This window comes from Populus alba, chromosome 14 (genome assembly GCF_005239225.2).
Source record: "Populus alba chromosome 14, ASM523922v2, whole genome shotgun sequence".
Taxonomy (NCBI): Eukaryota; Viridiplantae; Streptophyta; class Magnoliopsida; order Malpighiales; family Salicaceae; genus Populus; species Populus alba.
This window is the reverse complement of record NC_133297.1, coordinates 14,917,058-14,942,095: the sequence shown is the minus strand read 5'-3', so window position 1 is coordinate 14,942,095 and position 25,038 is coordinate 14,917,058. Positions and strand designations below refer to the sequence as shown.

The window sequence follows — 25,038 nt, the reverse complement described above, 5'->3', positions numbered from 1 at the left end:
TTTATTTCATAGTTGCTACCAATGATTTCATTCGTCACTAATATCAGGGCCCTTTCCTCCCTTTATCCCCTCTTTCTCTCTCTCTCTCTCTCTCTCTCTCTCTCTCTCTCTCTCTCTCTCTCTCTCTCTCTCTCCCATGATTAAACACACCCAAAAACACTACAAGATTACCCATCTTCCTTTCTATGCCGAGGTCGTCGCCCCCTCTCTTTCCCCATCGCAAGTCAACTAATTACCAAACCAAAATAGCCATCACCGAATCCCTATCACCACCTATATTTTACACCTAGAGCTACATTGAATACTTACTCTCTATGAATTTGATATATTTTATGCTACTACTAGTTCCATGCCCGCATGATGCCGCAGGTTAATTATTTTTTATATTTCAAAAATAATCAAGATCTAAAAGTGTTATGTTTTTTTGCAAAATTATACATAAAAATCTTAGGTTTGGTTGCAACGCCTGACCCAAGAGTAATATTTATAATATTAATAATAACATTAAACTTGGGTTAACCCTTAGAATAAAAGTGTCTGGACTGCAATACTAGACTCAATAGCATTGGACGTGGATCTAGCTGCAAGGTCGTGTCATAAAAGTATGATAATTAAATAGATTAGTTAAAAAGAAAAAAAAAACAAAGAAAAAAAACCAACAGAAAGAAAAAAACTAATGAAGAAAAGAAAAAAAAATATGAATTAATTGGATTAACCCTTCATACCTTGAATTTACATCGTGAAAGTTTGATAATTAAAAAGGAAAAAACAAATTAATGGGTTAACCCAGAATTAACTGGGTTAACTCGTCAAACTAGGTTAACCTGTCAAACCCGGAATCCGTATTATGAAAGTTTGATAACTAAATAGAAAAAAATTTAACATCAACAATTTAAATTAAATGAAAAAAATTAATTTAAAAGAAAAAAAAAAGCAAAAAAAAATTTACAAGTTAACTCGTCAAACCAAGTTAACCCGTTAAACCCGGATCCGTGTCATAAATGTCTAGTAACTAAATAAAAAAAAGTGAACATTAACAAACTGAACTAAACGAAAAAAATTAATTACAAAGAAAAAATAAAAAAAAAAATCCAGGTTAACACGTCAAATCATGTTAACCCGTTAAACCTAGGATCTATGTTATGAAAGTCTAATAACTAAATATAAAAAAAAATTTAACATTAACAAACTAAATTAAACAAAAAAATTTATGAAAATAAAAATAAATAAAAAAATTGACGAGTTAACCCAAAATTAACTGGGTTCACCTGTGAAACCAAGTTAACACGTGAAACTCGGGATATGTGTCTTGAAAGTCTAATAACTAAATAGAAAGAAATTTAACATTAACAAACTAAACTAAACAAAAACAATTAATTAAAAGGAATAAAAAGCAAAAAAAAAATCTAGGTTAACTTGTCAAACCAGGTTAACCTGTTAAATCTGGAAAACTTGTATCATGAAAGTCTAATAACTTAATAGAAAGAAATTTAACATTAACAAACTAAACTAAACGAAAAAAAATTAATTAAAAAGAAAAAAAGAAAAAAAAATAGGTTAACTTGTTAAATCTGGAAAACGTGTTATGAAAGTCTGACAACTAAATAAAAAACTTTAACATTAATAAACTAAATTAAACAAAAACAATTTGTTGAAAGAAAAAAAACAAAGAAAGAAGCAAAAAAAATAATTCTCAAAAGGTACAAAAAAACCAGCTAAAAAAAAGACAACTTAAAAAAAAAAAAAACATTAAGCAACAAGGATAGTGTTTTACTGTGGACTGTGCAGTCCACAGTAAAACACTATCCCTTTTAGCTATTTATAATGTGTTAATTTAATTTCACATAATATTAGGGTTTTAAATTAGAGATTTTTAAAAAATTTAAGGTTTTTTGTAATTAGATTAATTAGATATAATTTGAGTTGATAATTAAATTATTTTGTAAAATAATCAATGATTTTAGGTTTTTGTTGATTTTGAATTAATAAAATTATTTTGTTAGAGTTAGTGTTGATTTAGGTTAAATTATGGATTATACTAAATTATGTATATAATAAGATAATCGATTATTAAATACATGAATTTGATTGACAATTACGTTATAATAGTGAAATTTGATAAAATATATGTGTTTACCTATTAATTTGATGAATTTAGATTTTAACTGATTATGTTATCATTATGGTTATTTTATAAATTATATATTTTGATTAACCCTTGGATAATAAAAAATTAGATTTGCATTTTGTTGTGTTGTTTGACAGAATGTCTGGTGATTTAGGAATATTATGTTTCCATGGTGGTATTATTGTTAATATCAATAATTGTATCACTTATAACGGAGGAAGCTATGAGTTTCTAATTGTTACATTATATATGTTTCTTAATAAGTTATCTACAATGTTATGTAATCAACTTGACTAGAATATGTTTGAAATATAAGTTGAAATTACTTGGAGAATGTTGTAAACCAAAGTCAGTTAAGTTCATTATGTCGATGTACCAATTTGTAGTGACAAAACTATGAATTTAATATTTGGGGTTGCGATGACTAATGAGATCAATATGCTAAAGCTCTATTTAAATAGTAGACCTATGGGAGAAAACTCTTCTAATGTAGAGTTGACATGAGCTCCAAATAACTCTCAAAGAACCACAAAGGCATCATAAGCATCTGGTCCATCTAGGTTAGGTTATAATTTAAGTAGACAAATGCTGGTCTATGAAATTGTTAGTATGAAACCTTAGTTGAATATCACATCTGCTTCATATTGCCATGGTGAATCCAAACCAAGTGACGATAAAGATGATCATCACATTGATAGAGTTAAGATTGAGGAAAAAGACAGAGAAGATAAAGAAAATGAGGATGTTGAGTTAATTAAGTCTATTAATCAATACATGTTGCTCCTGAATTTAAGGTTTTAAATGCAAATGACTAATATAGATGCAATGACAAGACTAATAATCATAGGCATTCAAGTTTATTAATTGATGAATTGGAACCTGGAAAACAATTCAAAGACAAGTTCGAATGTATTACTGCAATAAAGTGGTGACCTATAAAGACTTTACAAAATGTAGTATGTTGCTCCTCATAAAATATGAACCGTGTGCAATTTGTTAATGACTTCTACTTCAACTTGTCATACAAAAATGCATACAGTCCTCGTTTTCAACTATTGCCTGATATGTTATTATGACCTGCATATACTAGTCCAAGTGTATATGGATGTCTAACTATATTATGAATGGATAAGGGTTGAAGGAGATCCACTCATTTACATAATTAATAAATGTAATTAATGTGATCAAAGGGTCATAAAATAAAAACTATTGAAACTAGACAACATATGTTAATTGTTTTCATTGGTTCCAAATTATGTTAAATTTAATTATTGTTTTTTTATTCAACTACATGAATGTTTAATTGTATTGCAAATGCTAATAATTTATTGATACAAGACCTTAAAAGGAGGTAATGTTTGGACTAGAGAATGTTATACCACTTCTAGGAGTGCCAACAAACAAGACCACTTGGTTGTTGAGGTAGGTTCAGATGATAGATCGGTTCTATATATGTAAGATCGGTATCGTTTCAATGATATTTGGAGTAGTGAGGTAAAATATTTAGATTATTAAGTATTGTAAATTATTAAATAACTATTTTAATTAATTTTTGTAAATTATTATATTTTCACTACTTTAATTGTTTAAATAACTAGATTGCTTGATTTTCAGGGTGATGATCTTGTAACACCTTGACAACATACATTGATAAAGTTGTATGAATGTGTCTGCCCACTTGTTATCAAGGCTGGGTTTTTTTAGATCAGTTAACTATGTGGCACACATCTTGACCACACATTGATTGGTGCTTTGGTTGAGCGATGAAGATGCAAGACACACATCTTTGATTTGAATATTGGTGAGATGATACTCATACAACAATATATCACCATGTTGACCAGTATTACGATAAATGGAGCCCCTGTAACAAGACGTGAAGGGTCAATTGACAAAGATGCTTTATATGATCATCTATTAGGACGAGTGTGTAAATCCCCATAAATAAAAATAAATGATAAAAAAACACATAGGATTGTAGTAATGAGGTCTCGATAAGCAATGGAGATTTGATATGAAAGGAATGAATAAATAGTAGAAATGATAATAAATGTGTCATTTGTGAGAGAGAATGATCTTCATAAACAAATTTAAAGGTATTGTTGAAGTCGAAATGAGAGTTATGATTTTTAGTTTAAACCTCGTAACATTGGTGAAACCAGTGACGAGTTTCAATGGATAAAAAAATAAGAAAAACGAGAATATATGTAAACCCTGATAATAAAAAATAATAATAATAAAAAAAACTTATGTTGACAAATTACTGATAAATATGGTAATATTGTATTTATTGAGTATAAATTAAGGGGAAATCTCATGAGAATCTAAGTAAATAAAGTAATGCATGAAATTCATATTTTAGAGTAAAAGACATTGATTGTCTAGTTTTACGGTATCGATGATATATCTCAATCCGACCGTTGGATCAGGTTGAGTACACACACACACACCCATGTGCAAAAAAAAAAATACCCATTTTTTTTTTAATTTAAGATTTAGAGTTCTTTTACGAATGTATTAAATTACAGGGTGCTACAGAGTGCCTCCAGCCATTGCTTATAGGACATTTGCATTAAATTGACGTGATTGAGCATAAATTTTAAGACTCCCTGTGAAATACAATAGAGGAATAGTTAATTATGTATGCTCAAGCATACATGTTACATATGTTAGGAGGTCTTATTTTCTTGAGTATTGCTGGCAATGCAGTACCATTATTGGGTTGGGGGGTAAGCTTGCATATCTCTATCTCTATCGAAAACTATGTAAAACATGTTCGGAAAAACAAAAGATAAATTATCGGGTATCTACTATTTCTTCAGGTATAATTATTTTGGTCATGAGAGCATATTCATATTTGACATCTAGAGAATTAGGGTAAAAATATGTTTGACATTGTCACCTAGAGGCCACTATCCATTGGTTCTAGGTACTAATAAAATAAAATTGATTTTAATCAATATTTTATTTATATAAATTGATTGTAGAAAATATACTAACTTTATGGGTTGTCATATCAAATAATGTGGGGCTAGACCTTCACGGTAAATCTCACTCATGTCCACAAGTTCTACCAGGACGAGTTAGACGCATAACAACAACATTAGGTATGAGTTACAACTGTATTGTATTTTTTGCTATATGAACATAAATTATTCAATTTCGATTTGTTATCTAATATAAGTTTTTTATATATTATGATGGGTTATATGGATGTCATACACAAAGGACTAGATACTTTCAATTTCGTCTATATATTATGAGGGATCTAACATCTAGTTAGCACAAGTCTTGTTGCATTGCTTCGATATTATTGAGATGCACTGCCCAGCTTGGTTAATTCAATAGTTTGATCTTAGTATATACTAGATTATGTTGATATCGAAGACGAGTTGCATAGTATTATCCATTAAGGTAAACACGAGAGGAATTGATTGGTGATTCATGCATCTTACCTAGATCTTTGAGATGCGATGAGAGATTGTATTTTTAAGCAGTGACATTTGACAATTCATGTAGATACCTATATTAGATGGTATATGTTTGTTTTGCTATGTTTTATTACACCTATATGGTCACGTTTCTCGAACTTACAAGTAAACTATAAGATTATGCGTCTTGATATATGAGACAACATCGAATGGTATGCAATATTATTTTACATATAATATTTATTAAATATTATTAATATTATTATAAATGATGACCACTAATTAGTTTTTATTATATGTAGATAATTCATTACTTGGTATGAAAGGCTTAGAAAGGAGCAATGACTATTTATGAATGTGTAGATGGAATGTGATGTTTTGGGGCCAATAGTACACTTAATTTATATCATGATGGACTCCAAAAACCCATTAAATTTTCAAAGTAGTCATTCAATTTGTTTCTCTTTCAAATTTGGTTCATGTTTTTTTTATTAATATTTGTTTTTATTTGAAATAATTTATGAAACTTTTTTTTTTTTCAATATTAATCTACCAATTTCTCCATGTATCATATTAAGTCCATATTCATTTGACTGCTGTTTTTTTTTGTTTTTTATTCTTTTCTTGATTTATTTTATTTTTTAATTGTATCCTTCATTCTTTTATTTTATTTAATTTTTATACCAGATTTGGTCCTCATTCTTTTAATTGTTATTTTTTTTTTTATCATTTTCTTGATTTATTTTATTTTTCAATTTCATCCTTCATTTTTTATTTCATTTAATTTTTATATTAGATTTGATTCTTATTATTTTGATTACTGCTTGTTGTTTTTCAATTTTAGATGATTGGATATTTTGCTTGGTGATTTTTTGGGGTTTGCCTTCCATGGGGTAACCTATTTTCATGACCTAAGTCAAGAGTTTCAAAAATTAGCTCGAGTTAACTTTGATTTTTTTAAGTTTTTTTTAATTATTTTTTTTTTCAATTGCATCATTCGATGTTAGGTTTTTGGTCCTTCAACTTCATGGTTTTTGCTACTTTCCTTTTTAGGGTCTATCTCGATCTCATATTCAAGGTTACAGGTTAGTCGAATTAATATAGATTGACTCAGAGTTTTTATTATTTTTTATTATTTTTATTTCAATTTTATTTTTTGTTATTTAATTTATTAAAGTTGATCTTAAATATTTTGATATGGAGCTATCCCAACCTCACAAGCAGACCATGAGTTTGACATACTAACTAGAGTTGGGTTATTTTGTCATATTTTAAAATTGATTTTTTAACAATTTGTCCTTCAGTGTTTGATTTTCTAGTAATTGAGCTTTAGATTTTATTTTTTTTTCATTTTTCTCTTGATACAATTATTTCATTCTCATTCAGTTTTTGCTTTATTATTAAATAAAACCGTTGAGACCTTTTAAAAATATAGAGCGTATCTTTTCATAATACTGACAAATATTTTTTTTTTTATGTTTTTATGTGGTATCGCTTTTTTTTATAATTATATTATTAAATTAATCAAATTATCATCACTGAGACATTTTTTTATATTAAAAAAATATTACCAAGCCAAGCCTTCAGTATAACACGGACACCTATCTAGTCTTTCCTAATTTCCTACAAGGGAGTCTGCTTATGTGGGCAAAACTAATCTTTGAAGCCACCCCGTATCATTGTGGAGAGCTTGGATTGAACCCCTCAAACTATGAAGAAGAGGGCTCAAAACCGTAGACGAGATAGTCTCTTGATGTAGTTTACCTGTTCTACTATTGTCTACAAAAAAATAAAAAATAAAACATACAAGAAGAAGAACACTGTCTCTGCTCCCTTGGCGTACTCAATAATCAGCTGCAATGCTTAAGGTTGTCTGGGCCTCTGTCAGGAAAATTAAAATGTCTTGGGTTAATAAACACAACCTTCACTACTTTCCTTTTGTGGAACAAAAGAGTAAGGTAAAAGAGAGCCTTGAAGCCATCGTAATCATTTGACATCTGTTTCATTGAGGATCATAAACTTGGATAGACACCATATTGTTTACCAAATAACAGTATATAGCTCGATATTTCCAAGTCAAAGCATGGAAGAAAAGGTGACACCTTACAGCAAATGCAGTTCATATCGATATAACGATTAAAAAACAAGCCAAAATGACATTGTGTTTGTTTTCATGGTATAATGAAGGATATCAAGGAGGATTTCCTTGCAATGAAAATGCTCTCACGTAGAATACAATCTAAGAAAACTTGTCATGAATGGCATTGTTTTGATTATATACCATTGTGTTTAACAGATGGAGGCCAAGATAACCTCCTATGGCTTGTGTCATCGGCTTGATGAACGCCACCTCCATCACCTGCTTCTAGCCGCTCAAGTTCTTGTCTCCTCACAGTTCTGATTGCCAAGTCATCAAAGCTTGAGTCATTTCTCCAGGGAGGAGTCACACAGTCTGAACCCCCAAATACTCTCTCTGAAGAATCTTTACCTAAATGGCCACCTCTCAAATTTTGAAGGGTAGCAAATGATTCTCTCATGGCAGACATGGCTTCAAAGAATCGAGTGCAGGATGCTAAAGCAACGGGAATAGGACGTAACATTTCCTGCATGAATATAAAAAAAGAAAGAACGTCAGATTGTGAAGCAAGACCTTCCCATAACTCTAACATAGGTTTTGAAAATTCTGAGGAAGATGCTCATCGCTTGCAAACCACATTAAAATGAAGTCTTATGATCTCGAGTTTCATGACATGTAAAATTCACAGGTAGCAGCAATGAGATCCTATCCAAAATTACAAAAGTATCATTAGAAATATTGCTTAATTGCCAACAGTTTGGCATTCCTATTAAAATTGACTGAAGAGCACTGACGTTTCCAGGAAGCTCAACAAGATTAAACACATTCAGCCTTCCAATAATTCATTAAAATAAGTGGTCATTTCATTCTTGGAAAAAGATTCCATTCTTAAGGATGGATTTTGCCTTCAAAAGCCATTCACAAAAAGCAAAATCCATTAGCGAAAAAAAAAAAAAGAAAAAAAAGCAAAAGTAACACATCAATGTGGTCCCTAAGGCTATCAAATAACACTTCACTGAATGGTTATCAAACTCATATATAGCAATATGGTGGGTTTATTTATTTATTTATTTCTAGAAATATTATTGATTCACTTGATAGTTAAAAAATTGTGACTCCAACAAAAGAATGAAGATAACAGGACCGGAGATTGGCACCAAAAATGTTCAAAAAGCATAAACAAATATCAATATGTAAAAGGGTTAAACTATGCCCAGTGTTTCTATGAACATACCCCCCACACTGAAGGGGACTCCTTGAAGTTCTGGCTCCATTGGAAATCTGCAGCTGAAGCTGTCAAAGCACCATAATCACCAGCGGCCTTCATCAGCAATTCTGAAAATTGTTTCTGCACCATCAAAGCAAAAGATGTCATAAACAGTCAGAACTGCTGATATAGTACTAACAAACTCAACTCTTAAAAATACACATACACGCATATAAAGTGCATTCACAAGCTCCAATACCATCAATTTTCTTTTATCCATAGCTTTGAGTGGCTAGGATGCTCTATTCTGCACTGAAAAATCATGGTGCAGCAACATCGAAACTTTTGAACTCAATACTATAGATGAGTCTAGAGTTGAAAGAAACCAATGTACTCTATCCATCTTTCATTAACATTCATTCCCCAGAATTTGTTCAGTAACCATGTATCTGTTGAGACAGAGGAAAGATGCCACAAGAATCCATTGAGCACTAAATGTCACTGTCAACGAGGTCCACTTTAGCAATCTGTCTAGTTTCAGCATTGATCTGCTATTTAATAATTGCTTTCTCTTTAGATCATTCCTTGCTTTATAAACAGAGTTTAACGAAAGAAAGCCCACTTTACTCAATCTCTAACTCTATGCACTTGATGTCAGCATTAAGGACTGCTGCACCTAGATCACAACTGTGTTATATGCAGAAGCGTTCTCATCATCTCATGTCATGAAGCTTAATGGACTAGTAGATACAACAAAATTTTGTTCATCTTTTAAATTGTCAGAAACTGCATCTAATCTGAGATTTTAATCTTGGAATTGAAATTTAAGTTCATGATATTTTCTCACAACTTCACAGTAAGACTCCAATACAGAAATTCGCAATTCATCAAATCAAGATAGAGAAGCAATGTAAGATGAATGCATAGAAAGCGTAAAACCTCCAACTTATGTTTTTCAGGCTGATATGCAATGCAACCATCACTCAGATGCATAGAAGTAACCTAAAGTCACCAATGTTTCAATGAACTGTTGTTCTTCACTAACTTGGTCAGAGGCACCCATGACTATTACTTAAGAACAACCCTAAGCTTTAGCCTTTGATAGAGAGGTTATTGAGTTCAAAACTTCAGTTCTCACTGCAGGGTCAAAAATCATCCCCGTGATCAAATCTTAAGTCACTGAACGCAAAAACCCAACACCCACATTGATGACAACACATCAATTTGTGTGAATGCAGCAGCAGTCTTGGTTTTTGGTTGCAACAGTTCCTAATGGCTACTTGACAAGAAAAGGTGTTTGCTGCAGTTGATGCTTCTGATTTAACAGGAATACCATATAAGTTGCTCTTATAGCACTCAATGCAAGTGAAAATTCACACATGGAATGAACTAAGTTTCTGAAAACAACAATTACAAGAGAAAAAAAAAGTTATAGTCAACTGTGTTACAAAAGCACACTATCATTGAATGACCAACCTGGTATTCTGCTTCTACCGGTATGCAATCCAGTGAATATGGTTGTTGAAGACGAGCTATAATGCGATCCTGCCAATATTTGCAAAAGACAAGCATAAACATTAGCCATTGCGACAAATAAAGTTATTGAAAGAAAAGAGCAGAATACGAAGAAATCCATGCAAGTTTAGAAAGGAGAGATACAGAAGAAGAAAACCAAATATTATAGGGAAAAACTCAGCCCAGTACTTCATGGGGATGTAAAAGTCATCCCACATAAACCAGCATACCAGCCACAATACTGGAAACAAAAGAACTCTACAGCATGGGTGTCGCAAATAAGTTACAAGAAATCCTCCAGGTTCAGAAACATTTTTTGCTAAGTCTATCTGCATATAGGCTCAGTTTGTCAGTTGGAATTTGGAAATTGATTGTACATGGTTCCCTTCCCAACAGAGGCAATGGTATTTAATAGTCAAGAAAGTGAATTTCAGCACCACGATAGATGACAATTAATGTGAAACCAAAAGCGATATTTACGACCATTCTATAAGTTTTAAAGTAATTTATACATTTAATAAATCATATGGGAAAGAAAAATTATCAGAGATTGCGAAGATTGTTCACATCGACAAGAACAAGCAAGAAAAATCATGTCACTAAACAAGCATATGGGCTCATGGAATTCTGCAATGCATCTTGCTTCAGGCATAGAAGCATCAAATATCAGTAATGCGCACAGTTAAAAAAAAAAAACTGGATAGATCACCTTATTATGAATGACATCCTTCAGTACGGTAGTAATCCTTGATAATGTGTCAATCTTCTTTTCCATTTCACTGACATGCGTCAAATGCGCCACATTTTTGTCATCCTACAAAGAAGTTACATCACAGGTCAGTTACAATTAAACTATCAAGGAGCAATTAAACTTTCTACTGTCCAGAAAATGAACGAGGATGCTTCACCTTGCGACCCTGAAGTTCTACTTGTAGATCAGCTATTTTTCTTTGGACTGCAGTTAGTTCCCTTAAAACTCTAACTAAGTCATCACCCTTTTCGCCACTTGTGGTGGATAACTTCTCGAGCTGTTCCTGAATAACGATGAGCATGTGAAATCTCGAGATTTTTGTCTTTTAAGCCCAAAATTGAACAACACAACATCAATAAAAACAGCAACGCGGGTCGGGTAGCTAGATGGAGAAATGTAAGAGAGGAAGCTGACCTGAGAAGGGGGCGAGGCAACAGCAAATCCGAGATCGGCAGCGATGGAGAGGGCATCGGACATGCCACCGATGCGTCTGATGGGCTTTTTACCAACCCAGGTTGTATCGTTGCCCATGGACATAATAATATTTGATTTGATTTACCCAAACGCGCCCTTACTGTTTTTCTTTTTTTTTAAAAGGTCACGGCTTTACAGAGGCATCGTGTCGTGGGTGGGTGCCACAGTGTTGTGGGTGGAAGGTCAAGGACGGCAGTTTGAATTTTTCAAGTAAAGTTTCCTCTAGCAAAAACAAAAATGGTAAATTTTAGAATAAAGCTATATAATCGGTCCGTTGCTTCGTTATGAGTCAATTAAACTTTTTTTAAATATAAAAAAATTTCATATTTTCTAGTAATTAAAAAAATAATAATTATCAATTTAAAATTTAATGCATATATTTAAAATAATAAATAATAAATTTTATATGTTAATAAATATTAAAAAGAGTTATTAATATTAATTAAAGACTATCTCTTGAAATTTAAATATATAATATTATATTGTGGAGAGCTTGTTGAATGTTTTATTTAATTATATAGTACTAATCTTCTTAAAGAGTACTTATCTAAATTCTATTAAAACATTTAGAATCGCTAATCCAAGTCTTTTTTCTTTCCTTTTAATATATTTAATTTCAATAAAAAAAATGAAATTTTCACTTTATATTATTTATATAATAAAAATTAAAATCAATCAAAATACATAACAAAAATAATTTGGATTATTTAAAATAAAGATAAAAAATGCATTTTTCTAATTAAAATCCATTTATCTTATCTGAAAATGTTAAGTGAACATAAATGCGGATAATCATTTTAAATAAACAACTCAAACAATAATAAAGATAAACTTTAATATACATAAATTCAATAAACATTACAAGACAATCACAATAAATAAAGGAGATAGATGTAAAAGAGTGTGCACTAAAATATTTATAAAGTTTCGAAAAACCCATACTTCTTTATATTGAATTAACGTTCCAGAGTTTCATTAACACTTACATAATTTACTTCATAGCTGAGACCAAATCTTTATATATATATATTTTTTTGCAATGTCACATTGAAACATTTTTTAATCTTTTTATAGGATTATGATCAAACTCAATCCTTTTGCACATGATAAGGATCAAACATACCACCTAATCTTTTTGACGGGTACAAGATTATCAAACTTTTTCTCACCATTACTTGTAAATGAAAAGGTATCAAATAATTTAAAAACCTTTTAGGAGGTTTCCAAAGTGTTTTAATTTTCACTTACACTTTCCACAATATTACTTTATCAATATAGTTGAATGGAATACAAATGAAGCGCTTGAAGAAATTTTACCAATAACATTTCAACCTTGTGTTTTTGGAGTAATAAAATATAAAACTAGGGTTGTTAAAAGTAGTTTAAGAGTGAAAATATGATCAAAATTTTGCCTTAAATGATCTTTCTTATTTTTTGAAGTGAGGGGTATTTAAAAGGCTAAAAATCAAACTAGTCATTGAACACTATTTTCAAAATATTTTTGCCCCTTGGAAGAATTGGATATACTTTTGTTGAAGTCAATTATATCATTTTAATGTTATTGAGAAAATTCTAGAATTTACACAAATTGGCTAGATTGTTTTGCCAAAATAGTCAAATCATTTTGAGAATCAATAAGTCATTTTTCTAAATCGATTAAACTGGTATAGGTTGTTGGAATTTTTATCATGTTTTGTGTGTTTCTGATTTTTTTTTTGGTTTTCTTATGTTCTTTTGGGTTCGTTTAGTTTTGTAAGTGTGGAAACTAATTTCTAAACAGATTAAGTATTATTTGGAAAACCTAATCACAATATATTTATCTTTAAATTTGAAAACCTTTATTGCGACAAGTCTTCTTGTTCTTGAACTTTTATATACAAGGAATTAATTTGCTTTTATCTAAATTTAAAAATTATATTAAACCAAGATGTTTTTTTTAATATATATATATATAAGAACGAAGACAAAGTGTAAAAAGAAGTAAACCATAAAATGCTCAAGGTAATTTTCTAAAAGAAAAATCACGCCTACATGGCCTTCCATGTCTAATAGTGCTTGTTTTTTTGTTAAAGGCCACACATAAAAGCCTAGCCTTATAAGTCCAAACACGCTTGGATTATCCTTTAAAGCTTGACAAGTTTTATTCACTTGATTGTTATTTTTTTTAATTTTAAAAGAAAATTATTTTAAATGAATAATTAGAATGATATTTAAAGAAAGTTACCAAACTATGTCATTTTTTCTAAACAAGATTAGATATCTTAATTTTTTATGGTAATATTTTCATTTAACTTATGAGTAATTATTCATAGATTTAATTTGTAAAATTTTCTTTAAAACGTTGCACTTAAATATTCAATGAAAATAAAATATATATTTTTTCAGTGTAAATTTTTATATAGTTTTCATGAATTAATTATTCTTTTATTCTTCCTACAAGGTTGTAGAAAATATCAACACATTATTTTTTTTATTGTTGAAACTTGATTTTCAAATCATAATAAGTTTTTATTAAAAAAAAGCTTTCAATAAAAAACATATTTTGTCAAAATAAAACAACTAAATGAATAATGAAAATGAGATTTTGACTATAAAAATATTTTTTTTTCTCATGAATTTAAATTATTAGAATCTTGTGAGTATTTATTTTAATTACCTTATATTATATTTTTATTGAAAAATCATGTTGTTAATAAAAACCACATGTTTTGTCTAGACAAGGAATAAATGCATAAATAGGAAATGAAGATTTTGACTTAAGAAATATATTTTTCTTTCTTGAATCTAAATGCTTCAAACTCTTTTTAATATTTATTTTAATTGTTGTATAATTAAATAAAAATTGTCTTTGAAAATGCTTTCCATGGCCTTATCTTTTTCATTTATTCCATAATTTGTTGCATCTATATTACTGTTAACTAGTAGAGTTTTTTTTATAATATAACTTATAAGATATTTACTTGTACATCTATATTTTATTTTTTTTATTAGAAAAATCAACCTTTTGTTTTAGTCTTTGATTAATATTCATAACTTTTTTTTACTAGTTATCAAATCATATATTTTTTAATTCATTGTATTAAGTATAAATTTTAACTTTTCATTCCTCAGTTAACAAATTTCACAATACTAGAAAACAAATTACATCACAAACACCTTCTTCTATAATATTTGAAATAGATAAGATAACTATTATGAATTAAAAAAAAGTTGAAAAACTTAAAAGGGGCAAATCACACCCTTTTATACAATGTAGCTTTATTCCTGGATGCAATTATTGTTTAGAACAAAAATATTTGATTGAATCTCCAATTTGATTAATAAATTATTAGCAATGCATATGGTTAAGTTATTAACATTGATTGTTTAAGAACGGGATGTCATTTAACAAATATTTTTATACTTTAATTTGAAGCTATTAGATACCCTTGAAAGATTCTTTATAATCGAAGTCATCAATAAAGTGTAAAATATATAATTTAAATTTGATAAAAAGATATTTTCAAGGACTTTTTCCCAAACTATACAAGTATAGAAATATTAATCATATTTTGCATCTACTTCTTTTTATGCCATATAGTTTTTAATAAGAATCCAATGCATAATTTTTATCTTAAAAAATTTGTTGCCTTGTTATCGTTTGGCCCCAACCCAAATGATTACACTCAATACTATATTTTTTATCAAATAGTTAACAGTGCAAACATGTACCCATATTCTATGTAATTAGACACCTTTCTCGATCAATGATTATTTCCAGCCAACATGTCAATGGTAATCACTAATCTTACAACTAAAGAAAGGCCAGACACTACAACCAATATTAGACTCCAATATTTTCACCAATCAATTGTCATGCAACTCTCCATATCTCGAGACCAACTAATATAACTAAGGTCTATAAATACTTGGGTTATCAAGTAAATAAGAGGGTTTATAATTTTTTCAAACTCAACATTTCTCTAAGCTTATATATTTTTTTTTAATTTTCTCATATATTATTGACTTGAGTATTTGAGAGTTATTTGTTTCACGAGTGACTTATTTTTTCAAGAACCATTAAGCTTAGACATTGAACCTATACATCTTGGCCTAAGATCGCAAGCCAATTTATGTGTGAAAATTTTTTCACGACTCCTTCAAAATCCATTTATTTATGTTAAAGCTAAAATTTAGAATAACTCGTTTAAATATATCACATAACTAACAAATCAGAAACACAACTTAAATTTAAAATTATATATTGAATAGTTTTTTTTACCATTTAAACCAACTCCTTTAGGCCTGTTAAGAATGTAAAAAACAAAATAATTATGGAAACAACTGATTGACATGGAGGATTCACTATATACCCTCTCACATATTACTATAGATGGGAACACAAGTTTTTTTTTTTTTTTCTAGGTGTTACATGCAGAGAGAGAGAGAGAGAGAGAGAGAGAGAGAGAGAGGAGGATAGGACTGCACAATGACAACTCACCACCGAACACATGTTGTCCTATAAAAGAGACAACCATGAAGATTATAGCATCACATATTACGACCATGAATAGAGCTCAAACAAAGCTCAATTCATCGCTTGAATGCAACATGGCTTCCATTTGTGCTAGAGCTTATATAACATGTGCTAATTGTTTTTCATGGTTTGGATCCATGATCAATAAATTTATTTTTGATTTGATCCCTGATTCTTTCATAATTTTTTATTTTTTTTATTTCGATCCCTCATTCTTAGATGAATTTTCAAATTAGTCCTAAATTTCATCTTACCTAAGTCCATACAAGATCTAATAGAGGAGAAAAAAAAAATGAAAGAGAGATGGACGTGATGGATTTCCATACCGAGTTGGTTCATTGTGGTCATTTCATGACCAAGGCTGATCTAATATCGCATTTGGTTTCAATCCTTTAATTTCCCCCTAATTTTATGCTTTAATGGTTCATTGTTTCACAATTAAGTATGGTCAAGTTAAGCAAGGGTTAAAAACAAGCAATGAATTGTAGGTTTTTTACCCTAATTGGTTTTGAAAGTGGTGATTGAGTTATATTTGAGCTAGCTCGATCAAACAAGCCGAGCCAACTCTAATAGGAAGGGGAGATAGAAAAGGAAAGGAAGGAGAATAAAAGGAAAAAAAGCAACCAAATTCAATTGTGACGATTCTAGTACCACCCAATAAGGTCGTGAATGGAGCTCAAATAAAGCCCTATACACCGTTTGAATGTGGTGAGGCTTCCACATATGTTGACTTGTGTATTTTTTTCTTTGTTTGATCCTCGAGCAACCTTTTTTTTTATTTGGTCATGATTCTTTGATAACTTTTTTTTTTGATCTCTTATTCTTTGATGACTCTTTAAATTAGTTTGAAACATCATCCCTCCTGAATCCAATTAAGGCATAATCAGGAAGAAAATAAGTGAAGAAAAATGGATGAGACTAATTATCATACTGGTTAACTCATTGTAGTCATATCATAACTCGAGGCCATGAATTTAAAAAATTAACTAGAATTGATTGATTGATTCAATAAAACGTTGTCTTTTGGTTTCAATCTAATTTTTTTTTATCCTTTGATGGTTCATTGTTTCATAGTTAGTCTAGTAAGGTTTAGGTAAAGATTAAAACAAGAGTAAACTGTAATGTTTTTATATTAAACCAAATGGTTGATCGGGTCATTTAGGCTAGCGTGGTCAAACAAGCTATGTCAAGCAAAGTCCAATTTAGATGAATTTGAAATTATTATTATCATTATTGTTTATAATTAATAATTTTTTTTCATTTATTATTACCTATATGATAATCAATTAGTTTATATTGAGCAGACTGATCGAGTTTCGATGAGGCATTTGATATTTTCCATCGTCGTTTTAGTTGATTTGATCTGGCCTTTTCCTCTATTATCTAAATGATAAAATAGAATCCATGTAACCTTTAGATGATTGACCAGCCAAACGATATGTCGGTTTTACCTGTAGTGGTTTCGGAAGATGGCTGAACGGCACCACCTTGCCGGATCTTGTATAAGCCTAAAATGATAGATATATAGCGAAAAGCAAAAAAATATGGATCCATTCTCATCGAGCCTATAATATTCGTGCAGGCCTGGACACAAAGAAGGCCCTAATCCATTCGCCGAATACTCTTCCCTGCGAAATGTTCAGCAGCAGCAGCTAGGGTTGCTCTTCACCTTCCTATATAAACCCATCGATGCCCCTCTCTCCTCAACTCGGACTCAATCACCGCTCAGCAATCTCCCGAGTAGAATTCTAGGGTTTTACAGTCGCTGTTTTTTCTTTGAGTTTTTTAAAATTTCATTAGATTTAATCATGGTTTTTAGGCTCCTTTTGTTTTCTTCAAATATAAACCCCTATGAGGAAGCAATCCCATAGATAGGAAGTGCCGTATGACACTTTATCAGCAGCGGATCGCTCACGTACCCACGTTTTCCTTCCACCAATCGCAACCCAACAGAAACGTTTCCTTTCCGGTATTCGTCTTCTATGGGTCTGCTCGTTGGTCGGAATCGCGTGGACTACCGTGCGTCGTTGTGTGTGTGATTTGGAACGGGTCTCTGAGGGTTTTTATTTTTCAAAATAATATTGATTTCGGATTGATCAAGGTCCGATGCCACGTTGCTGGTAGCCAAAATGGCATTGACCTGCAATGCTATGATTGGACCGAAACAAATTCCATGTTTCGCTTGCTGATAGGAATCTGTGGATCTTATTCTGTTGATCCATGGAGCCGTTTTCGGCGATTACATTTTTCCTATTTGTTATCACTTTTTTTATATATATATGTAGTACTTCTCATAATTTTAAAAGATAATTGATTTATTGGGCGCAGGGAAAGAATGTTATGGAGCCGATGATGATTGTTTATTTATGTTGGAATTACCGGCTGAATTTCACATTGATGTCAATCTTTACTGGCTGTCTGAGGCTTCATAATACTTAAATTCCTCCCTTTGGAAAATTTTAAATCATAAAAGTAATTTTGTCACCGGAATCAAACATCTGCAAAGGGCACCGTCTTATGATTATGGAATTGAGATGCTGGACTAAAAAAATACCCATAACTTGGTCGTCTGCTCGAAACCAAGCTCTAATGGTGAGATGGAAGGCAGAATCAGAAAACAATTGAAAAACATGGGACTTCAGGGCCTTTTAAGAACTAGCAATTGATGGTAAGATAAAACATACTCGAAATCAAGCTCAACTGGTGAGAATTTTTAAAGCAGAAGCAGAAAATAAACGGGGGATGATAATGCTAAATGAAATTTGATTATCTTCACATTAAGGACTTGGACGAAAATGGCGTTGCCAAGGCCTTGAAAGGAAGCTTCCCAATGGGAGCTGAAACAAATTTGCCTCACATTGGAGTTGCAATTTATTTTCCTGCAACATCTAAAAGATTGAGCGAGGCTGAGAACTAATTTCCGTTCTTATTCCTTCTCAAGATATCAAATGCCTGAACCTTGCGGTCCACAAAAGAATGTATCCTGCTAAGACACTTGTCAAATGATCTTGGATGTACATCTCTAAGAGAAAATTGAGCATGATAATGTTAATTGAATTGGACGAGAGGATCATTGGCTCGGGTTGCTCTGATGACTGTCCTAAGTAGGTGGAAAGAATCTGTTGAGATTGAATGGCAGAGTGTAGAACTCCTCATTTCTGTTGTCTCCCCTGAATGTTCTGAACTTTACCCACCATGGCATTCCTCTGTCTTTCTTTGACCTCTCCACCTCTAGTGTGTTGTCGAGAAGCACCGCCACGATCAACCCCACTGTCGCTGGAGATGAGAATATGGCATTCAAAAAAGCATTAAACTGCAACAAGGCCAGATCCATCGTTAAACATTTGACAGTGGATAAAAGTCTACAATGTATAATAAAAGGCAGGAAACAATTCGGATATCATGACGGAAATGCTCGTGTACCCAGATTTTATATGTCAATCTGTAAATGATCCTTGAATATATTTTTTAAAGGATACTCAAGTTTGCGTAAAGCATACTCACCCATCCAGCATGAGTATGGACGAGGCCGTTGTGTGCGGGATTCCAATATTCATTGAAGAACTGGGGGATAGAAATCCCAAGGAAGAGTGACAGCCCAGTAATAATGAGGTTTCTCATGGAATTCATGTTTGTGAACTGAAGAAATGACAGTCCCACTGAAGCTGAAAACAAGAAGTTGGAGATGAGAATAAAACAAGTCCGCTAAGAAGACAAAATACAATCAGATAAACATACAAGTGAGACAATGGCATACCAACAAGGCCAAAGAGAACGCAGTACAACGCTGCAAATATCGAGAAGGGTATGGACGCAAACACAGCTCCGAATTTCCCTGAAAGGAAATAATCGATTGAAGGAACCATTTATAGTGACAACCTTTAATTTTAATCAAGAAACCATCAAATCATAAACCAGTATAATTTCAACTTGCAACACAAAAACTGTCTTCAGCTGAATACTGCTCTCAGATTATGATCAGGAGGAGGATTCATAGGAGTTGACAAAAAAAGAAACGTAAAGTTACGGACTTAATTCCTAAAAGACGATTTGGAAAATGATTTCAAGATTGAGTTGGCTTGACATCTTAGTCTCTCATTAAAACTCCTCATGGATTGAACCAGAAAGGCATAGCACTCTTTTCCACAAGCCAGGCCGAAAATATATTCATGCCTCAGAAGGTAATACAAACCTAAGATAGAGAAGAATATCATGAAGCCAGCAGATATTTGAACAACTCTGCGACTTCCAACTCGAGTTAGTCCAAGGAGTCCCACATTTTCTCTGAAAATCATAACCAAGTTTCCAGTTAATTTCCAAGACATGCTAAAACCAACATAAGGATCCAAGGTCCAGATGGCTCATTCAAGTATGTCTTACACAGAAACAGTGGAGCCAGTGCCTGTTCCAAACAGGCCGTCAAGCAATATGCCAATGCCCTGCCAAAGCAACAGAAAAATTGTTCAAGTCTCCAATAAAAAAACGACAGTTCCAGCCAGGAAAACAAGTTTGCTGAATATGTGTTGCAAGATTGTTCAAATTGTTGTCAACATTGTTGGTGATACCATTTCCAAGATGCTAGATTGAGCAAGCGAGAAGTTTAGATGACAGGAGATGCAGAGAGAGTAATATTTGTGCCAAATAACTCACTTGCCAGCCAATTCCTCTACTCAATACATATGCAGGAGGTGGAGTAGCAATAGCCAAACGAGATGCTGCCTTGTATGCACCTGTTGACTGCAGCATCAAATTTAAGAACGAGCTTGAATTTTGTCAGGAGACAAGGTCAATAATGGAACTATATGATTTGATGTACAATTCAATGTTTTTGTACTTAGTTTAAATTTCAAAATGCACCCGAGCATTTGAAGGTGTGAACTGTGAAGTGACATGATAAAGAACCAAACAAGTAGTTCACATCAAACTAATCAAGAATGCAATATAGGGTACCATAAAGAAGATAATAACATTGCACTTTCCAAAACTAAAGATATACCTCGACCATCGACACAAGAACTGCAGACATCATGGCAAATGAGTGACCTGCTGAAAATGTTGGTGGGCCCCACTGCAGAGGGTACGGGAACTTGAACCTGAAGTAACATAATGCATTAAATTTCAAAACAAGTAAAGACGCAGTAAGTTAGAGGAGTTGAATCTTTAATACCATGGGGCAGTAGATATAAGATTTGCCCTGTCTGTACGGCAACTATTTTGAGTTATTAATCGCTTCTCCCGGTAAGCTCCACTGGCAGTTAAAATGATAGCATATATCCAGACAAATGCAATGCAAATCAACACTGGAAATCGTTCAAATATTGGGAAGCTTCTTGATAGTCTTACGTGCTTCAGATACTGCAATTCCCAGAATCCAAACAATATGAAGGGGGGGAATGATTCATATTGTAAGAAAATGATTCCAGCTCTAAAGGACAGCTTACTTGTGACAATCCAATAACTAACAACAGCATTGGGATCCCAATTTCCACACAATTACCCAACTGAAAAATAGCATGGCAAAATGAAAACCATTAATTTTTCAAAAAAAAAATAAAATATGGCAAAGAAGAAAAGCATGAGAGGAATGAGGTATCTATCTAGTATCATAACTATGAGGAATAAAGGTGCATAATGCTATCCTTAATAAGAATAATGTTGGATCTCCCTAATTGAAAAGGAAATGTTGCACAAAAAATCAGGAAAAGTCTTTCAGGACTTCTATTGATCAAGGAAGATTCTATACTCTTAAAATTCTGGAATGTTACCCTCATCAATAGGCTCCATAATAACCCAGATTCCAATAGAAAAATATAGCTTCTATGTCAATGAGAAAGTGATGAGCTAGATCTTGAGAACTACAAAAAGGCAGCTTACATTTGCTATCCATGATAAATTAGAATTTAGACTCAAGAAATGCAAAAACATCAAAGAGAGACACCTTCATGGCCAAACCAACCAATGCCAACTAAAAAAATACATAAAATTTCATCACTATACATACAGCAGGAAATCCTCTTTGAAACAATCCTAAACCAACCAATCCAACCACAGGTGCCATGCCAAGAGGACTGAAAAACCTGCAATTGAGACAAAACGATTGTGAACAAAAGAAATGGTAAATTGGCAGTTCAGTCATCTCACATTTTCAAATTCTACCAAAGTACCTTGAAAACAAACCCCAAACTTGGCTATAACCCAGGATGATTTGTATGCTAGAGGCTACAATTAAAGCTCCCTGGATGGCTCGCATCGTTTGAATAAATCTCTGCAAACCAATCACATGGGAAGATCTCTTTCAATTACCCTACCACGTAAAAGAGTTATTAAGTATAACTTCTGCAAAGGGAATGAAATCGAGGAAGATCTAGGACTTGAAATACTACCATCAAGGTGACATTCATTTGGGCCCTCAATGCAACATGATTATGATGATTAAATACGAGGCCTGTATCCTTGTTCATTTTGTGAGAACCATTTGTTTTGTGACTTCATTTATGAAAAATGACATTTCAAACATATGACATGAGGGATTTGGCGTGGTGACTTCATGTAACAAGGCGGGTTTGCACTGACACATCTTCCTCACAAAAAGGTCAACATTTGTTTGGTGGCTCGATTCCAAAGTTTATTTAGCTAAAGACCCGAGGTAAAAGACAACATTTAGCTCTCCAGGTTTATCAGTGTAAATACTTCCTAAGATTAGTTCTCTTCATTTCCAAATGCCACTGCATAAAAAGTTGATCGACTGCTATTTTTGACATGGATCCCAACAGCGTGCAGACAAAGAACAAGAGGAAAATTGAGGAACTTACTTCATGACCATCCGTAATACGTTGCAAAGAGGTGTCCCTTATAATATAAGCAATAGGAACCACATAAGCATATGACCCTCCCACTACTGCCGGTAACCTCGTACCGAAAAGTGCTTGAAGAAGTGTGTTAATGCCAGCTACAAAGAGCAGAGTCTGTATTACCCGAGCTTTGTCACCCTGGTTGCATGAACAATGATAAAGTTCAAAAAATCAAAACATAAAGACAACAGCTCAAGATCTACAACAGTGACCAGTACTCCCACCAACCAAATCTTCGAGGTTAATATTCCTTCATGTAAGATTACCAAAAGTATCGAGGGAGTAGGTCCATCACGACAAACATCCATTTTTGAAATAGCAAGTTCCTAAACCAAGAGTAAATAACGAAACATGCAAGTCATGCTGAAGGTAGTTTAATGGATAACATGCTTACATCAGTGCCGCCCATTGCTGGAACGAGTACAGAAGGGATCATTACACTTGTGCCCAGCATTACAATGTAGTTTTGAAATGCTAATATGATGGTTTCAGCTGCAAATGAGAAAGTAAAGAAGACAGGTTAGCACATGAACATCAAGAGTTTCCATTCAAAAACAGTTTCAATGTTTCATGCTTCAGTCAACATTTAAACACACTGAACAATTTTCTGCAAGTGTGTCATTGGGTTTCGCTGCGGGACCTGGTTCCATTGCAACCCAAATGAAACTGAAGTATCCAACATTGAAAAATGAGATTGTATTCCGGCCAACCAACGTTTTAGATGGCTGCAAAAATATCCCATTCTGAACAAAGTATTATTTCGAGATGGATATGCAATTCCAGGTTTCCAAGTTCTTTCCTCAACAAAAACCAAAAAGGGTCCCACCACTGCATTTTTTCTTTCCATTAAAAACCAGCAGCAGCTACCAATATTAATCAATTGGTTTTAAGGGACCAAAATATTAATTAGTAGCTTTGCTTGCTAATTAACTATTCAATCTAAGGAGAAACTTGTTCACAGCTTCACTTAAGCAACCAAATGCAGTTCTTCCCATATTGGCTATTTTTGTTTGTACATCATCAATGCGAAGGAAAAGCCATAACAATCCCATTGGAAGAGAAAAGCGCGGTTGTTTGATAGTTACGAAAATCATCGGAATTTATAAAAAAAATACAGAAAGAAGGAAGCTTTGAAACGTCGTCTCATGTATATAGATAGTTTCATCATCACTTCATCATCGTTATCATTAAAAAAAAAAAAATCCGTTTTCTCCACTCCCACGTGTTTTACTCAAGTTCGTAATGCGGGAGAGAGTTATCTCAACTCATTTGTATTTGTAGCTGAGCCATAACCTCATGCTACTCCAACAAACTCCTGAAACAGAAAAAAGCTAAGAACACGAAAAATAGAGGGGTGGGAGGGCACGTACCCCAAGGAGGGTTAGAGTCTATGCAGTATTCAAGGTCCTGGAGTTGATCCATGGGAGGGTGACTAATAATGTCTGCCATTATCGAAACCAGAACTAAGACTATAGAGATTAAAGAGAAAGCAAGAAGAGAGGAAAAGTAGATGGATGATCGAGAAGAAGAGGTTGAATGAAGGAAGGAAGGAAGAAGGAACTTAGAACAAAGTAAAAGGACAGATATAAAGTGAACAAAAGCTAGCAAAAGTGAAGCAGCAGCGGCAACAACAAAATAAAAATTATAAACCCAAAAACACTCGGCGAGCCCTGAATGCGTGTGCACAGTAGTGTGCCTGTGGCACCTCTCACCCCAACCCAGCTCAGCCCTCTCTTCCTTTTTCTTCTGAAGAAGTACGTAGGTGGCTTTGAGTGAGTAGTGTATTGTCTTTTGAATGGGTCTTTGTAATTTCAAATCACCCTTGATTTTCTCCTTTAACTACCAGATAGCCATCCGGGACCCCTCTTTTGCACAACAGTCAAAAACACTTTTACCAGCTGGGTGAAACGGTGTCGTCTTATATGAGATGAACGACAATGGTAGCCCACCCTCCTCTCCTGTACGGTAATGCTACAATAAGATTTTGTGACGACGGTGGTGGTACCACTGCCCTCGCCTCCTGAGTTTGTCAGATGTAATTTTTGCAACCCTTCAAGTTACAAGTCATCGGTGGCCCTCTCGTCAGGC

General features: G+C 32.6%; 2 protein-coding genes and 3 non-coding genes across 6 annotated transcripts; 3 read left to right on the top strand and 2 right to left on the bottom strand.

The window, feature by feature from the left end:
- Positions 1-7,088: 7,088 nt before the first annotated feature.
- On the bottom strand, positions 7,089-11,708 carry LOC118037400 (AUGMIN subunit 2). 2 transcript variants are annotated; one of them, XM_035043475.2, is made up of 7 exons: positions 11,524-11,708; positions 11,267-11,386; positions 11,068-11,172; positions 10,320-10,388; positions 8,871-8,984; positions 7,841-8,162; positions 7,089-7,440 (listed from the first exon to the last, which is right to left on the bottom strand). In XM_035043475.2, the coding sequence occupies exons 1-7, from the start codon at positions 11,644-11,646 to the stop codon at positions 7,403-7,405; spliced, it is 891 nt and encodes a 296-aa protein (XP_034899366.1). In that variant the 5' UTR covers positions 11,647-11,708; the 3' UTR covers positions 7,089-7,402. The 2 variants fall into 2 exon arrangements, with proteins under 2 accessions (XP_034899366.1, XP_034899291.1); XM_035043400.2 differs by having other exon boundaries at positions 11,267-11,392; positions 11,524-11,700.
- A 6,237-nt stretch (positions 11,709-17,945) lies between these two features.
- LOC118041803 (small nucleolar RNA U49) lies at positions 17,946-18,009 on the top strand. The gene has a single exon (XR_004686377.1). It is a non-coding gene; the product is annotated as a small nucleolar RNA U49 (small nucleolar RNA).
- A 190-nt stretch (positions 18,010-18,199) lies between these two features.
- On the top strand, positions 18,200-18,346 carry LOC118041796 (small nucleolar RNA snoR2/U65). The gene has a single exon (XR_004686376.1). It is a non-coding gene; the product is annotated as a small nucleolar RNA snoR2/U65 (small nucleolar RNA).
- A 96-nt stretch (positions 18,347-18,442) lies between these two features.
- On the top strand, positions 18,443-18,529 carry LOC118041773 (small nucleolar RNA snoR77Y). Its single transcript, XR_004686371.1, has one exon. It is a non-coding gene; the product is annotated as a small nucleolar RNA snoR77Y (small nucleolar RNA).
- Positions 18,530-19,003: 474 nt separating this feature from the next.
- LOC118037542 (nucleobase-ascorbate transporter 1) lies at positions 19,004-24,763 on the bottom strand. Its single transcript, XM_035043573.2, has 14 exons — positions 24,321-24,763; positions 23,345-23,442; positions 22,912-23,088; positions 22,264-22,364; positions 22,101-22,176; positions 21,541-21,600; positions 21,267-21,454; positions 21,096-21,192; positions 20,750-20,836; positions 20,480-20,538; positions 20,292-20,383; positions 19,857-19,934; positions 19,604-19,764; positions 19,004-19,412 (listed from the first exon to the last, which is right to left on the bottom strand). The coding sequence occupies exons 1-14, from the start codon at positions 24,397-24,399 to the stop codon at positions 19,200-19,202; spliced, it is 1,566 nt and encodes a 521-aa protein (XP_034899464.1). The 5' UTR covers positions 24,400-24,763; the 3' UTR covers positions 19,004-19,199.
- Positions 24,764-25,038: the final 275 nt, after the last annotated feature.

Coding starts and splice junctions, on each gene's coding strand:
- LOC118037400 (XM_035043400.2), bottom strand. CDS start 11,646: ATGTCCATGGGCAACGATACAACCTGGGTTGGTAAAAAGCCCATCAGA. Junction 11,173..11,266: donor TAGAACTTCAGGGTCGCAAG/GTGAAGCATCCT, acceptor ACTTCTTTGTAG/GATGACAAAAATGTGGCGCA. Junction 8,985..10,319: donor CGGTAGAAGCAGAATACCAG/GTTGGTCATTCA, acceptor TTGATGGTGCAG/AAACAATTTTCAGAATTGCT.
- LOC118037542 (XM_035043573.2), bottom strand. CDS start 24,399: ATGGCAGACATTATTAGTCACCCTCCCATGGATCAACTCCAGGACCTT. Junction 22,177..22,263: donor GTTTGGGGTTTGTTTTCAAG/GTACTTTGGTAG, acceptor TCTCAATTGCAG/GTTTTTCAGTCCTCTTGGCA. Junction 20,837..21,095: donor TTCTTGTGTCGATGGTCGAG/GTATATCTTTAG, acceptor TTGATGCTGCAG/TCAACAGGTGCATACAAGGC.